Here is a 15,062-nt window from a genome sequence, read left to right as displayed (position 1 = left end):
GAATCACTTGGGCTGAATTTGAAGAAATAGATGGAATTGACTCATAAGGAAAAATAGTTTCATGAAAAACAACACCACTACTAGTGAACATTTAATGAGTGGTGAGATCATGTAGCTTATAGGATTTCTGACCAACTGGATAGCCAAGAAAAACACAACGTTTGGTTCGAGGAGCAAATTTATGGGGACGTGCACATCAGTAACATATGCAAGACACCCAAAAACTCGATGATGGAAATAAGAAGGAAGCTTGCCATAGAGTCTTTCAAAAGGAGTTTGGCTAAAAAGGAGTGGTGTGGGCAAATGATTAGTTATATGAACAATAGTTGAAACACATTTTTTCCCAAAAATATAAAGGAAGGTAGGCTTGAAAACGAAAAGTTTGAGCTGACTCAAGAATATGGCAGTGCTTGTGCTCTACAACCCCATTTTGTTGGGGACTATAGACACAAGAATGTAGATAAATAGTTTTTAAAAAAAATCTCGCATAGAAAAAAATTCTTCACCATTATCAACCCAAATGTTTGCTATTGAAACATGGAATTGTGTTTTGACAAATGAGAAAAAAATTAACAAGTAAAAATTGTGTATCACTTTTGTGATGCATAAAAAATACCCATGTGAATCTAGAATAATCATCCACAATAGTCAAAAAATATTTCGCACCAGAAAGGAAAATAGTTTTATAAGGGCCCCAAATGTCACAATGAATTAATTCAAAAGGTCTAACAGAAAAAAATTGAACTAATATGGAAGTCTACTTTGTTTTGCAATGCACAAACATCACAAGCATTATTAGACTAAAAAAGGAAATTTAACAATATCTTGCCATAAAATCTAATCTAGAAGAAGACAAATACCCCAAGCGGTGATGCCCCAAAATAGTGGAGAAGGTGACCTGAAGGCTACATGAACGACAAGAAGTGGTTGCTGCATATGGAGTTTGAAATTTTGGCTTCTCTGATGCTAATACACTAGTGAGAATAAAAGTTTATTGAACAATTGAGATATTTGCTAACTCAAACATTAAATCCACCTTAAAAGATGGCACACCAAACACATTTTTTAAAGTAACAATGGATTTCAAAGGTAAATCCCCAATGGAAGTAATCAGAGCATGTTCTCCACTTGGCTTGGCATAGTAACTAGTGGCAAGTGGGTGTTGTTACTATTGTTGACAAGTCAAGTTGGAGATGAAGAAATATGGTCTATTGCACCACTGTCGATAATTAATTGATTGAGTCACAACAATGTTTGTAATAAACTTGAGGAAGTAGTAGCAATATTAGCTTTAGGATTGTTGGATTGTGTTGTCCCTTTTCCTTACATGATAGATAAGATTTGCTGGGTTTGAAAAATAGAGAGCCCATTTGTTATCGACGACACTTTCTGCATTATTTGACCTTCCTTGACATTGTTGATGGAAGACTGGCGATTTTTGTTGTGTTTGGAATGGGCACCTCCTTGATTAGGCATGTTTGATGCTACCCATTTAGCTTCTAGCATGTTTCTTGAACATGTTGGTCACGGTCACAATAAGAGCAGTGCAAAGGTTTTCGATTAGAAGTGTTGGAAAGAGAAGAACCTTATCCATGTCGAACAACTAAAGCCACCGGTTTGGTCCTTTGAACAACCATGGCTAAGTTCTTTATCATTACTTCGCTGTTTCTCTTCTTGGACAATGGAGGAGTAGGCTTTTCCAACATCAGGTAGTGGATTCATCAATAGAATTTGTCCCCAAATTGCACTATAACACTCATTGAATCCCATGAGAAATCGCATCAATCTACGTCTCTTATGGTTTGTCTCACAAGAACAAACAGTGTCATTATAGGATCCTAGTTCATCCCATATTCTTTTAAGCTTTGTGTAGTAAGCCGCAATAGTCATATGATCTTAAGTAAGACAAACAATGTCTTTCTCAATCTGAAAAATATGAAGGACATTGCTTTGAGAAAAATGATCCCGAAGGTCTTCCCATACCTTCTAGGTGGTGGTCAAGAAAATGACACTATCTGCAAGACCTAGTGTGAGTGAATTGAGAATTCAAGAGAGGATCATATCATTGCATTTTCTCCATGAAGAATACTCATCTTGTTTGGCTTTGGTAGACAACATTGAGTTGGTCACATCTATGAATCATAGCTTGGATTTGGCATTCAAAGAAATCATCATGGCTCTACACCATGTCGAATAATTATCCCCATTGAGAGGTTTAGAAACAAGCACGAGCCATGGATGTTTAGAACGGGGAATAAAATATGGATAGGCAGCAACAAGCTTACCTCCATTCGAAGATCGCTCATTCGTCATAATGATGAAAAATGACAATAAATAGAAGGCAAAAAATTATGTTCTCTGAGCGTCACTGGCTTCCGAACAGCGTGGGAAGGCAGAAAAAAAGGGGTCCGAGTTGACTAGATCTGAGTTAACTCAATGAAAAAAAGAATGCAGCTAGGCAGCAGCGGAATGGATGAGTAGACTCAACTGGTCTAGCTTGGTTTGGCTCGGCCCAGCTAAGTCTGGGAACACGTTGATTTAAATCAACGCATCACAACAGCTTGGTGCTTTAAATCGTGTTTCTCTTCGCCTCTCGCTTTCGAGCAGAGTGAGAGAAACCAGTGGCGAACGGAAAATGGTGAACGGTGAGGAAGGGCTCTGCGAATGATGGTGAATCGATGGCGAATGGCAAGGAAGGGTTCAGCAAAAAATTTGAGAGAGGCAAGCGACAGGTAGGGAAAAAAGAAACTATAATTGCTCAACCTCTTGGTAGGATGAGGGAGCGAGATTGACTGAGACAGGGCAGAGGGCATGCTCTGATGCCATGTAAAACTGGAAGAAAAGTATTTTTCAAATTCTTGATTCAATTGAATCAGACGATGGATATTTATACAGTTGTTTTTACAAATCTCGAGACTGTAACCACACATCTACAATCACGCCTAGATTTCTACAATCTCAATGATTTCCTCAATCACACAATTTTATTCTGTTACAGACTCTAATCACATGATTCATTCTATTTATAGATTAACATAATCAGTTGAAGATAAAAACAAACTAAAGACTCGTTCAACTAAAAACTATGACAAAATAGTAGTAGGTTGCAATAAGTTTCAACGCTAATTATGGAACCAAATTGAACATTTTGTTGAAAGCTAATTATGGTTCCAAATTGATCGATGCTCTTATTTTCAAATCCATACCATGATTGAGCTTTTTTGCACGAGCAAAGTAATATAGAACTCTAATTTCTAAATCCTTGTTAATTTAAGTTGGAGTTGATAAGCCTTAATTGTTAACCATTTGCGATAGTCTAATGAGGAATCTTCAAACTTAGTTTCAAATATTTCATTTGATTGAGTTGCATTTGTTGAACCGCATATATTTAAAACCTTTTATGACATTAATTATCCAAATCCACACATTATGTTCATCAATTAAAAGTTACATGGCTTTAATCATTTGAATTCATGCAACAACGGCCATTTGATCCTCACATATTTACAAAAAAATGTCTCAACCTCCAAGTTGTGAACATGCCGCCGTAACAGAATCTTGAAGATTGGGCTTCCATTACTAGAATCAGAGGCAGAAAACCGGTTAGCCGAGAGGAGAAAAACCTAATAAATAGTTGTAAAATTTATGAATAAATTCCAATGTAAACTTTGTTATAATTCGTGGTGAATAAAGAGATTTCTAATAAAATCTTACATGGTCTCAAAGCCCATCGATCCCCTATCTATCTGATAGCCATTTTTTTCAGGGAGAAGATTCCCCGAGCAAGAATGACAAGATTTTTCAGAACAATCCACTGTCTCGTCCGTCGAATTTTGTTCAGCTTCCGCTGCTCCCCACCTCTACACATTGGCTCTTGGCCCCGACACTGACATAGTTTTCGCCCCTCAAAATCCATCCCGACACGACCACCCTTGGTGTTCAACCTTTCTCCGTCACTTACATCCCCATCGCATCTCCCGATGCTGCTTCCTCTCCCGAGAGACCACTGGCATTCCCCGATTTCACTTGCCATGATTTTTTTCCTTCGAGCCCGAGGGCTAATTCCTCCTTGAGTCGATCCTTTGTCTAACCCAGGCAAGGGAGCCCGAGTTAGCATCAGCCTGTGGTTCAATCTTGTTCCCAGCTCGATTCATAGAGATTTTAAAAAAAATCGCGTCTTTTCAAAGTTTATGACCAACTCCCTCATCTCCCTTTTCAAAGGTTCGAAACACAAAATATCTCTAGGGTCAAACCTCAATGGCCGTTGAATCCTTTTCTCATCTTATCCCATTTCATACCCTAATCCACATGATTACCATTAAACTCTCCTCCACAACTTACCTCATCTTAAAAAACCAACTTCTTCCTCTTCTTGAGAGTCAAAATCTCCTTGGCTATGTGAATGGAACCCTCGTGCCACCACCTCAGTTTACTGCCATGAATTCTACCACCCCTACTACCAAATATTTTACATGGAGAGCAATGGATTAATGCCTTCTCAACCACCTCCTTTCCTCCCTCACCGAGGAGGCAATGGCTAAAGCCGTTGGCCTCTCCACTGCATGTGAGGTCTGGCTCACATTGGAAAATGCCTTCAGTCATCGGTCAAAGGCTCGAGAAATCCATCTCAAAGACAACCTCCAGCAGGTGAAGCACGACAATCTATCTATTATTGCTTTCAACATCACGCTATTGACATACTTGTCGACAACATCGACAAACTCCATTGGTTTCTCTATGGACTCGGCGCCAAATTTTTCACCTTTTTCGTCACACACACCTCTCACCTGTTTCGCTGACCTCGTCTCCAGAGGCGAGACCTTTGAGATCTTCTAGAAATTTCTTGAGAGCTCTTTTTCTCTTGCTACTGCTTTCACTAACGCATCCCGTGGTTCGAACTGGTCGACCTGTCGTGGCTCTAGTTGCACCCATGGTAGCACCAATGGTTCTGGCCACCATTATGTCAACCAAGGCCGAAATCATTTTGGTGAAGGCCATCGCCCTCCTAGCTACCAAATATGTCGTCTTGACGGTCACTAATCTAATCGTTGCAACCAGCATTATGCTCGTAGTGAATCCAATGAGTCTCACACCTATCTTGTTGTGGCTTTCATTGGATCATGCTCACTCAATGGATTTGTGCCCTCTGACTAGTTCTTGGACACTAGGCTTCTACTCATATGTCCAATTACCCATCCATCTTGGATTAGTCCACTCCGTACACAGGTAAGGACTCTGTAATTGTGGGAAATGGTACCTCGTTACCTTTCTCATGTACTGGTATTCTCTCACCTTGGACATGTAAAGCATTCTGTTATTTCTTCTTTACATATACAAGGACATCTTTATCTTACATCTTTGTTGACCTCTCCATTATTATGTAGTCCATGTCAACTTGCGAAAAATCATCGTTTGCCTTATCCACGTCATGAACATAGGTCTTCTCATGTGTTAGATTTTATTCATTGTGACATATGGGATCCTTTTCATGTCAAATCTCATTTAGGATTTGATTGTTATATTATCTTCAATGATGATTTTTCACATTTCACTTGGCTTTATCCTTTGAAATTTAAATCCAATTTTTATGATATTTTTAAACAATTTCAAAAACTTGTGGAAAATCATTATTTGGCCCGAATTAAAATTTTCCAAAGTCATGGCAAGGGAAAATTTACTAGCACATGCTTCCAAACTCATCTTCGTACCTTTGGTATTCATCATCAACTTTCATGTCCATATACACTTGTCCAAAATCGACGTGTTGAATGTAAACACCGTCATGTGACTGAGACTGGTCAGACACTTTTTTTTTCACTCTCATCTCTCCTCATTTCTAGGTTGAAGCCTTCAACACTGTAGCTTACATTATCAACCGTCTACGTACATAACTTCTTGGAGGTAAATCACCATTTGAACTTTTATATGGTTCATTTCCGAATTAAAAAAATTTTAATCCCTTTGGTTGTCATGTTTATCCTTGCTTAAGTGATTATATATCTAAAAAATTTTCACCACCCAATATTCCCTGTATTTTTTTGGGTTATAATCCCTCTTATAAAGGGTTTCACTGCTTTGATCCCATCACCTCTCGGATCTACATCACCTACCATGCTCAATTTGGTTAGCATAACTTTCCTTTCATAAAAACATCTCAGGCTCAACCTCCTTCCTCTCTTCATTTTTCTACCTATTCTGGAACCAAGTCTTCTCCATACAGAAACCCCTCCTTCCTCTATACACCATTCTTTGGACATTACTTAATCCAAATTTACCCCATGTTCTATTTGTACTATCCGATCAATGAGTCCACGAAGGCCACTGATTCTTTTGCAGGTCCTTCCTCGCCGCACTAGGCTTTCAGTCCATAACCTACTGAGACACGAATTACTCCTCATGCTCCTACTTCTACACTACCATTGGGTTCGCATTCTATGTTTACACGAGCTAAAGCTGGTATTTTCAAACCTCTCAATCCGACTAACCTCGGTATCATGAGATCCTGTGGACTTCTCTCTCCTCTCCTTATCTCTATTGTGCCTAAAGGATTCAAATATGCCACTAAGAATCCTGCTTGGTTTGCTGCCATGGATGAGGAAATTCAAGCTATATAGAATAATCGGACCTGGATTATTTCCTTGACCTGCCAACACCAACATTGTGGCTTCCAAATGGGTGTTTCAGACCAAATATCTACCTAATGGATACATTGAGTGTCTCAAAGCATGCCTCAGGGCCAAGGGCTACACTCAGGTACCTGGTCTTGACTATACTAAGACCTTTAGCCCTATTGTAAAGGTTACCACTATCCGAGTTGTGCTCTCTATTGTTGTGACCAACAAATGGTCTCTTTTCCAACTTGAAATCAAGAATGTGTTCCTCAAATGTACTCTCACTTAAAATGTTTAACCTCTTGGATACATTGACCCACGTTTTTCTCATCACATTTGTTAGTTGCAAAAATCTCTTTATGGTCTCAAGCAAACTCCCCGTGCCTAGTTCCAATGCTTCAACTCCTTTATCACTCAACTTGGTTTCTCTTACAATCGTGTTGACACTTCTCTGTTTGTCTTTCATAAGCAATCAGACATTATTTATCTGCTCATTTTACGTTGATGACATCATTATTACTGGCAACAAAGCGGCTCTTATAACCAGCTTCACTCGTAAACTCAATTTTGAGTTTGCCACTAAGGATTTGGGTCAGCTTAGTTACTTTCTCGGCCTTGAGGCTTCACCAATTACCGATGGATTATTTATCAATCAGCTCTAATATGCACGGGATGTCCTTACTCGAGTACAACTACTTGATAGCAAACCTATTACTACGCCAATGGTCATTTCCCAATATATGTCTGTTGATGGTTCTCTATTTTTGGATCCCCCTCTTTATAGGTCTCTCATTGGCTCCCTTCAATACATGACCATCACTCGCCCTAACAAAGCCCATACGGTCAACTCTGTTAGCCAATTCCTGCATGCTTCCATTGAAAATCATTTTCTTGCTGTTAAATGTATTCTTCACTATGTCAAAGGCACCATTCACTTTGGCCTTACTTTTCGCCCATCTACTACTCCTGGTGCTCTAGTTGCTTACTCTGATGCTGACTGGGCAGGCTATCCTGACACTCATCGCTCCACCTTTGGTTACTCCATTTTTCTTGGAGATAATTTGATTTCTTGGAGTGCTAAGAATTAAACGCCCTAATTCCAAATGAACACGAAAAAACACAACAAGATTTATACAGGTGCGCCTCAAGGTGAGACTACGTCTTGTCTATTGCCACTGCAGTAATCTATTGTGAACATGAAATAGTTTACAAGAGAGATCGCACACACTTATAGGTGTTGTTTTTCTCTAACCTCTCTTGGCCGCAATTGATGCTCCTCGGATGATCAAACCTAATAGCGATGCCCCAAATATAAAGAGGAAACTAGGGCAACCACGATACAAGAGTAAAATTAATGAAACAACAATTAATATATCGTGGACCTAGCAGGAGATCCCTACCCCCCTTCCAACCCCCACGGTGACTTTAATGCAAACATTAATCTGCGTACCAACTCAACTTAGGGCGTTAATTAGACTCTACAACTTAACACCTACACTATCACATTCCAGGTGTGAATATGAGTATCGTGCTCTAGCACACACTGCATCTCCTTTGCGATCTACACGTTCCTATTCCACAATGACTTGTTCTCTTATATTACAACAAAGTGCAATTTTCATGAGCTCCAATCCAGTTTCTCACAAACGAGCCAAGCATGTTGAATTAGATTATTATCTCCTTTGAGAACTTGTTGTTGCTAACAAACTTCACACATAGTATGTTCCATCTCACTTGCAAGTTGTCGACATTTTCACAAAAAGTATTCCACGCCCTCTCTTTTGTGAAACAGAGAGAACCGAAAAACAATAACAGAGATTCAAAGAATGATTTTTCGATGATGTATTCTTCTCCGTTTAGGAGGCAATTTATAATACATTACATATTGATTTTAGGATCAATTTAGATCCTAAAATCAAGGAATAAATTACAAGATCAAGGAAACAATCTGTTTCCTACAATCACGTTAATCAATTTACAACCAGCTCATTACAGGCTCGCAAACACTTCCCCTCAAGTTAGTGCATAGATATCGGTCATGCCCAACTTGTCAATTATACCATGAAATGCTTTCCCTGATACTGCCTTCGTGAGCATATCAGCCAACTGACTCTCAAATTGAATGAAAGGGAATTGTATGATTTTTGCATCGAGGTTCTCCTTGATGAAATGACGATCAACTTCAACATGTTTAGTGCGATCATGTTCAACCGGATTCTGTGCAATGGCGATGGCTGCCTTGTTATCACAGTGGAGATTCATCAGTTTGGAGTATTCAATCCCTAAATCCCTCAGTATATTCTTTATCCTTAACAACTCGCATACACCATAAGTCATGCCTCGAAATTCAGCATCAGCACTTGATCGTGATACTACCTTCTGTTTTTTGCTTTTCCAAGTGACCAGATTCCCTTCCACGAAAGTAAAGTAACCCGACGTGGATCTTCTGGTTGTCTGATCACCTGCCCAATCAGAATCTGTATATCCTTCAATACTAGAGATACCATTTTTTGAGAATAACAAACCTTTTCCTGGAACACTCTTTAAGTATCTCAAGATCCAATAGACTACTTCCATATGTTCTTCACTTGGTGCATGCATGAACTGACTCACAACACTTACTGCATATGCTACATCGGGCCTTGTGTGTGATATGTAGATTAATCTTCCATCTAATCGCTGATAACGCCCTTTGTCTCCTGGGATTTGATCTAGAAGAATTCCGAGTTTATGATGCATTTCCATCAGCGTCTCTATTGGTTTACAGTCAAGCATTCCGATTTCGGCTAGAAGATCCAACACATATTTTTGCTGTGAAAGGAAGACTATGTTTTGATTTTGCAACCTCAATTCCCAAAAAATATTTAAGTTGTCCGAGATCCTTCATTTCGAATTTAGTGGCTAAATACTCCTGTAAAGGTTGCATTTCACCTAGGTCATCTCCTGTCACGACCATATCATCAACATATACAATTAAAGCTGTTATGTTTCCTTTTTTGTGTTTTATGAACAAAGTATGATCTGAGTTACTTTCTTTATAGCCAAACTCCTTCATTGTAGCCGAGAATCTCCCAAACCATAGGTGACTGTTTCAGCCCATACAATGACTTCTTCAATTTACAGACTTCACCGTGACACAAAGAACCACTTTTTACGCCAAGTGGTAGCTTCATGTAGACTTCTTCTTCTATGTCTCCAGTGAGGAAGACATTTTTAATGTCAAATTATTGTGGAGGCCAGTCTCGATTTGCTGCTATAGATATAAGAATATGAATTGTATTGATCTTAGCTATTGGTGCAAAAGTATCCTGATAGTCTATCCCATACATTTGCGTAGATCCCTTTGCAACTAGCCGAGCTTTATATCTGTCAATACTTCCATCCGGTTTGAGTTTCAATGTGAACATTCATCGACATCCAATTGTTTTTACTCCTTTAGGTTGGGGAATAAGTTCCTAAGTGGCATTTTTTTGTAGAGCCTCCATCTCTTTGTTCATCGCTTTTTTCCATTTTGGATCAGTTAATGCATCATGCACATTACTAGGAATAGAAACCCTGGATAATTGATCAACAGTAAATGCATACGATTTAGTCAACCTATGGGAGGACACAATTATTGATTGAGTATTTGGTTTTGGCTTCAAGATCAGGTTCATACTATTTTTTTGGAACTCCCCAATTCAATCTTTGTGGATATCTAGGGGGTATGTTTTCTGTAGGAAGACATGTTTCATTAGACTCATCAAACACAAGATTCGTATTTACCTGAGGAGGAACATTCCAGGTTGATTCTTTAGTTGTTGGTGCAGACGGGGGCAACTCTGGGGGTTCTTCAGGAGAAATTACTTAATCACAGTCTTGTTGCACATCATGACACTTGAAAAATTCATTCATCGCTTCTAACTAAATAAACTCAGCACCTCCGTTAGTTTCTTGTGGAACATTCTCTTCATTTGAACTCTCCCACTGAAGAGATGTCCAAGAAACTCCCCCCCCTGAATAATAAGGTACTGATTCATGGAATGAGACATCTAGAGTCACATGGAGCTTGTTGGTGTGTGGATCATAACACCGATATCCTTTTTGAAATTCAGAGTAGCCAACAAATACACATCGCTTGGCACATGGATCAAGTTTATTTTGCAAGATCTTTGGGATATGAACATAAGCGGTACACCCAAAAATTCGGGGTTCAAGACTCAAAAGATGGGGAATTGAAATTAGGGATTGCAGCTTGCATAGAGGAGTTTGAAAATCAAGTACTCTAGAAGGTGTTCGATTGATGAGGTAGGCAGCAAATGTGACAGTTTCGCCCCCAATAGAATTGAGACATGTTCATGCCAAAGAGAGAGGCACGCACTACTTCCAAAAGTTGTCTATTCTTTCTTTTTGCCAATCCATTCTTTTGGGGGGTATAGGTGCAAGAATCTGATGACGAATTCCATGAGTGGTCAGAAAATTTTTGAGAGAAGCATTAACAAACTCAGTACCATTGTCAGATTGCAAAACACAAATCTGCTTTTGGTATTGAGTATGTATCATTGCATGGAATTTCTGAAATGCTAGACACACATCACTCTTTTGTAAAAGCAGAGATACCCAAGTCATTCTAGTGCATTCATCAATAAATGTCACAAATTAACGAGCTCTAGAAATAGAGGGAACCTTGGCTGGACCCCAAACATCGGAATGAATAACCTCAAAAGGTTCGAAACTTTTATTCAAACTCGATAAATAAGCAATACGGTGGCTCTTAGCCAATTCACGTGTCACAATGAAAATGCACATCATTCAAACCTGAAAAAAATTGAGGTCGCAATTTCTTAAGATAACCAAAGGAAAGGTGGCCTAATCGTCGGTGCCATAACCATACAGTTATTTGAGCATTATCTTCACTGCTAGCTTGATTTGTCTGAATTATTTTCGATCCCCCGTTCTCTATCAACTCGCAATAGTAGAGTTTGCCCCGTCTAACACCATAACCAAGAATCTTCCGAGTTAGAATGTTCTGAAAGACACAAAATGAGGGCCAAAAAGTTACAGTGCAAGCAAGAGTGGAAGTAATTTGGCTAACAGACAAAAGGTTATATTCAAGAGAGGGAACCACAAGGACAATGTCTAATGTAAGATTATTGGATAATATAACAGATCCTTCCCCAGTAATAGGAAAGGTACTACCATTGGTTGTTGAAATAACAGATTGTGAAGAAGGTAGGATAAATTGTAACTGACTGGGATCCCTTGTCATGTGATCGAATGCACCTGTATCAATAATCCAAGGTCTATTCTTAGAATGTACAAAAAAATACTAATGCATTATCGAGAATACCTGGATGGGTAACATTTGCAGTAGGTAGCTCCTGATTATCTTCCATGGATGTCACCATAGCTTTCCCAACAATCTTTTTACGGGATTTTTTTGAAAAATCCCACCACTCCGGATAGCTAATAATCTCATAACACCGTTGTTGTGAATGTCCTTTTTCTCTGCAGTGAGTACATACACGGTTGTTACCTTTGCCAGAGGATTGAGGGTTCCGACTGCTTGATGATCCTTGTCGAGTTCTCTGAGACTGAACGATAGCTCCCCATTGTCTGTCTCTGTTGATATTCGCATCTGACAAATGCATATGTACTCTCCAAATCAAGTATGGGGTCTTTTCGCAAAATTTCTCCACGAACTTGATCAAACTTGGAGTCAAGCCCATTGAGAAAAATATGAACCCGAAGCCTAGCCATTGCAGAGTGCAACTGGATTAGCCCTTCGACTGTTCCTTCCTGAGATATAGTTCTATGATCAATCTCTTGGAAAATAGCAACCAGTTCATTGTAGTACGTGGATAATGGTCTACCATTTTGTTTGGTAGAAAAAGATCTCTGGTTCAGCTCAAATATACAAGTTTCATTTGATCCATCATAGAACGTTTTTTATAATGCTTCCCATATCTCCTTGGCAGTGGAGTGGCGAATAAATCGTTGCATGAGCAATGGACTTATGGAGTCAATAAGCCAACTTTTGACTCTTTGATTTTCAGTAATCCATGCTCCAAGATTGGCATCGCCAGATGCTGGTTTTTTTGTTTCGCCAGTGAGTTATCCAGCTTTGTTGCGTGCGCCAATTCGCATCTCCATGAGTTGGGACCATAATGAATAATTGGTCTCATCGAGGATAATTCCAGTTGAAAATGCAGAATTGTCTTGGTGGACTATAATCTGTGGTGATGGGATAAGTTCAGTGGATGCGCCTGTAATGGTGGCCATCGATCTGGAATTTTGGTCTGGTCTTGTCTAATCTGGTCTGGTTCGGTTCAGTTCGATCTAGTCCGGTTCTGTACGATCTGGTCTGGTTCAATTTTGGTCTGGTCCAGTTCGGTCCGATTCGATTGACCCGCCGATCTAGGTCGGTCCGGTCGACAGAAAAATAAAGGAACAGTAGTTCCTAAGTTTCAAAAAAAAAAAAAAAAATACATTTCTTCTTCGGTAGCGGCAACGGAGCTTCGGCTTCCTTCGGCAACGACGGTGGTTGGTAGCGACAACGGGGTAGGGGTGTCGTTGTCGGCGCTCGTCAGCGATCGTCGGCGACGTGATTTCAGCTACAGGACCGTCGTCGCAGAACTCTATTCTCTTTCAGCAAGTCAGCTTCCCTCAGCGATAGTGGTGATCGGCGACAATAATGGGCAGGTGGAACGGTCGTCTTCGGTCTTCGGTGATCGTCGTCGGTCGTCGGTGACGTTCTTTTGGCTAGGGGACAGCCGGAATACGAAGTTGCAGAAAAAACAGAGTTCTGCAACTCCACAACAATTTTTTTTCCTGGCTTCCTCCTTCGGTGATTACGGGAGCACTTAGCTCCAACTTTCGGCGACGAAAAAGAGAGGATAATTCTCCTGCTCTTATACCATGTGAAACAGAGAGAATCAAAAAACAATAACAGAGATTCAAAGAATGATTTTTCGATGATGTATTCTTCTCCGTTTAGGAGGCAATTTATAATACATTACATATTGATTTTAGGATCAATTTAGATCCTAAAATCAAGGAATAAATTACAAGATCAAGGAAACAATCCATTTCCTACAATCACGTTAATCAATTTACAACCAGCTCATTACAGATTTGCAAACATCTTTGAATTTTTTTCACTCCAAACTTCACGTCTATTTCAATCCAACGCTCAACTTATGGGGGGTGTGAATGATATGCCGTTGTAACAGAAGCCTGAAGACTCGACTTCCATTACCGGAATCAGAGGTAGAAGACCGATTAGCCGAGAGGAGAAAACTTCGATAAACAGTTGTAAATTTTATGTATAAATTCCAATGTGAACTTTGTTATAATTCATGGTGAATAAAGAGAGTTTTAATAAAATCTTACAGCAAGTTTACTGGATTTCAATTTATAGTTGGTGGCGTTCTAGTTGGGATTTCTTCTCATTTGTTAAGGACAGAAGGGCATGACTAGATTGAGAGTGATAAGGGGTTGGCTTTTAAAATATGAATTCTAGTCATAATATACATTGAAGTTAATTAAAATATAAATTTTAATACGAATTCTAAAACTTTTTCTTAAAATACAATGCCGACTAAGAGAGACCATTTCAGGATAAGAATCATTTAAACTGTTTGTGAGAGCAGCATTTTATTTAATTAGATTATGCTTAGCAATCTAATTGCCAAAATCTGTTTAGTTTCATTGCGTATACTTGAAGTAGAATTTTATGTATGACAAGTATTGAGAAAGTATTTATAAAAATGTGTTTAACGAGATAAAGCTAGACCCACCTACATTATAAGCAACATATAAATGACTAATTAGAAGACATGAGTCAATTTAGTAAAAGTTACACCTTTCAATCTATAAATAATAGATCAAGTCATTCTAAGAATTTTAGTGCTCATTAGTTTTCACGTAGCTACTCCATGAAACTTCAGATGGTGCAAGAAAACCTAATATACCTTTTTGACTTTATTTGACCCTTGGCTGGAAATATGTTTCTTATGAAAAATTTTAAATGATTTTTTTGGATTATGTGTTGCCTAGATATTTTTAATGTAAAATTTTATTAATAGCCTACTAAGAAATCATCCACAAAAATAAGCTTTTTCAAATTACTATTAGCATAATTTTCAAATAAGCAATCGAAATTTTTTAGCTTACAAATCACCAAATGGACTTGGATTAAACCTTACGGACGGCGAGAATCAGTTGTACCATATGTTATTTTAAATTACAAGATGAGTTATTTGATTCATTACTCAAAATTAGGGAGTCTTGATAAAATGATGACAATGAGTTGGGGCGAATCAGATCAGGTTCGAATTTTAGTACCGAACCTGATTAAACTATGCTCCCGTGCCAACAACTCTGCATCAGAAAAGACTTTGGGCTGAAGTTTAAACCATGCCAAGCCTTCCAAAGACACAAAGAAGATGATGTTTCGACACACTCCTTCAA

The 15,062-nt window shown here is 38.9% G+C and overlaps 1 protein-coding gene and 1 pseudogene across 1 annotated transcript; one reads left to right on the top strand and one right to left on the bottom strand.

Annotated features, from left to right (window-relative positions):
• Positions 1-991: 991 nt before the first annotated feature.
• LOC137947603 (uncharacterized) lies at positions 992-2,313 on the bottom strand (annotated as a pseudogene).
• Positions 2,314-7,333: 5,020 nt separating this feature from the next.
• On the top strand, positions 7,334-7,699 carry LOC137947602 (uncharacterized mitochondrial protein AtMg00810-like). Its single transcript, XM_068793409.1, has one exon. The coding sequence runs from the start codon at positions 7,334-7,336 to the stop codon at positions 7,697-7,699; it is 366 nt and encodes a 121-aa protein (XP_068649510.1).
• Positions 7,700-15,062: the final 7,363 nt, after the last annotated feature.

This window comes from Aristolochia californica, unplaced genomic scaffold, assembly GCF_029961685.1.
Source record: "Aristolochia californica isolate CCGP_79_NKW_82.1479 unplaced genomic scaffold, dmAriCali1.0.hap1 SCAF_13, whole genome shotgun sequence".
Lineage (NCBI taxonomy): Eukaryota > Viridiplantae > Streptophyta > Magnoliopsida > Piperales > Aristolochiaceae > Aristolochia > Aristolochia californica.
This window is presented reverse-complemented; position numbering and strand designations above follow the sequence as displayed.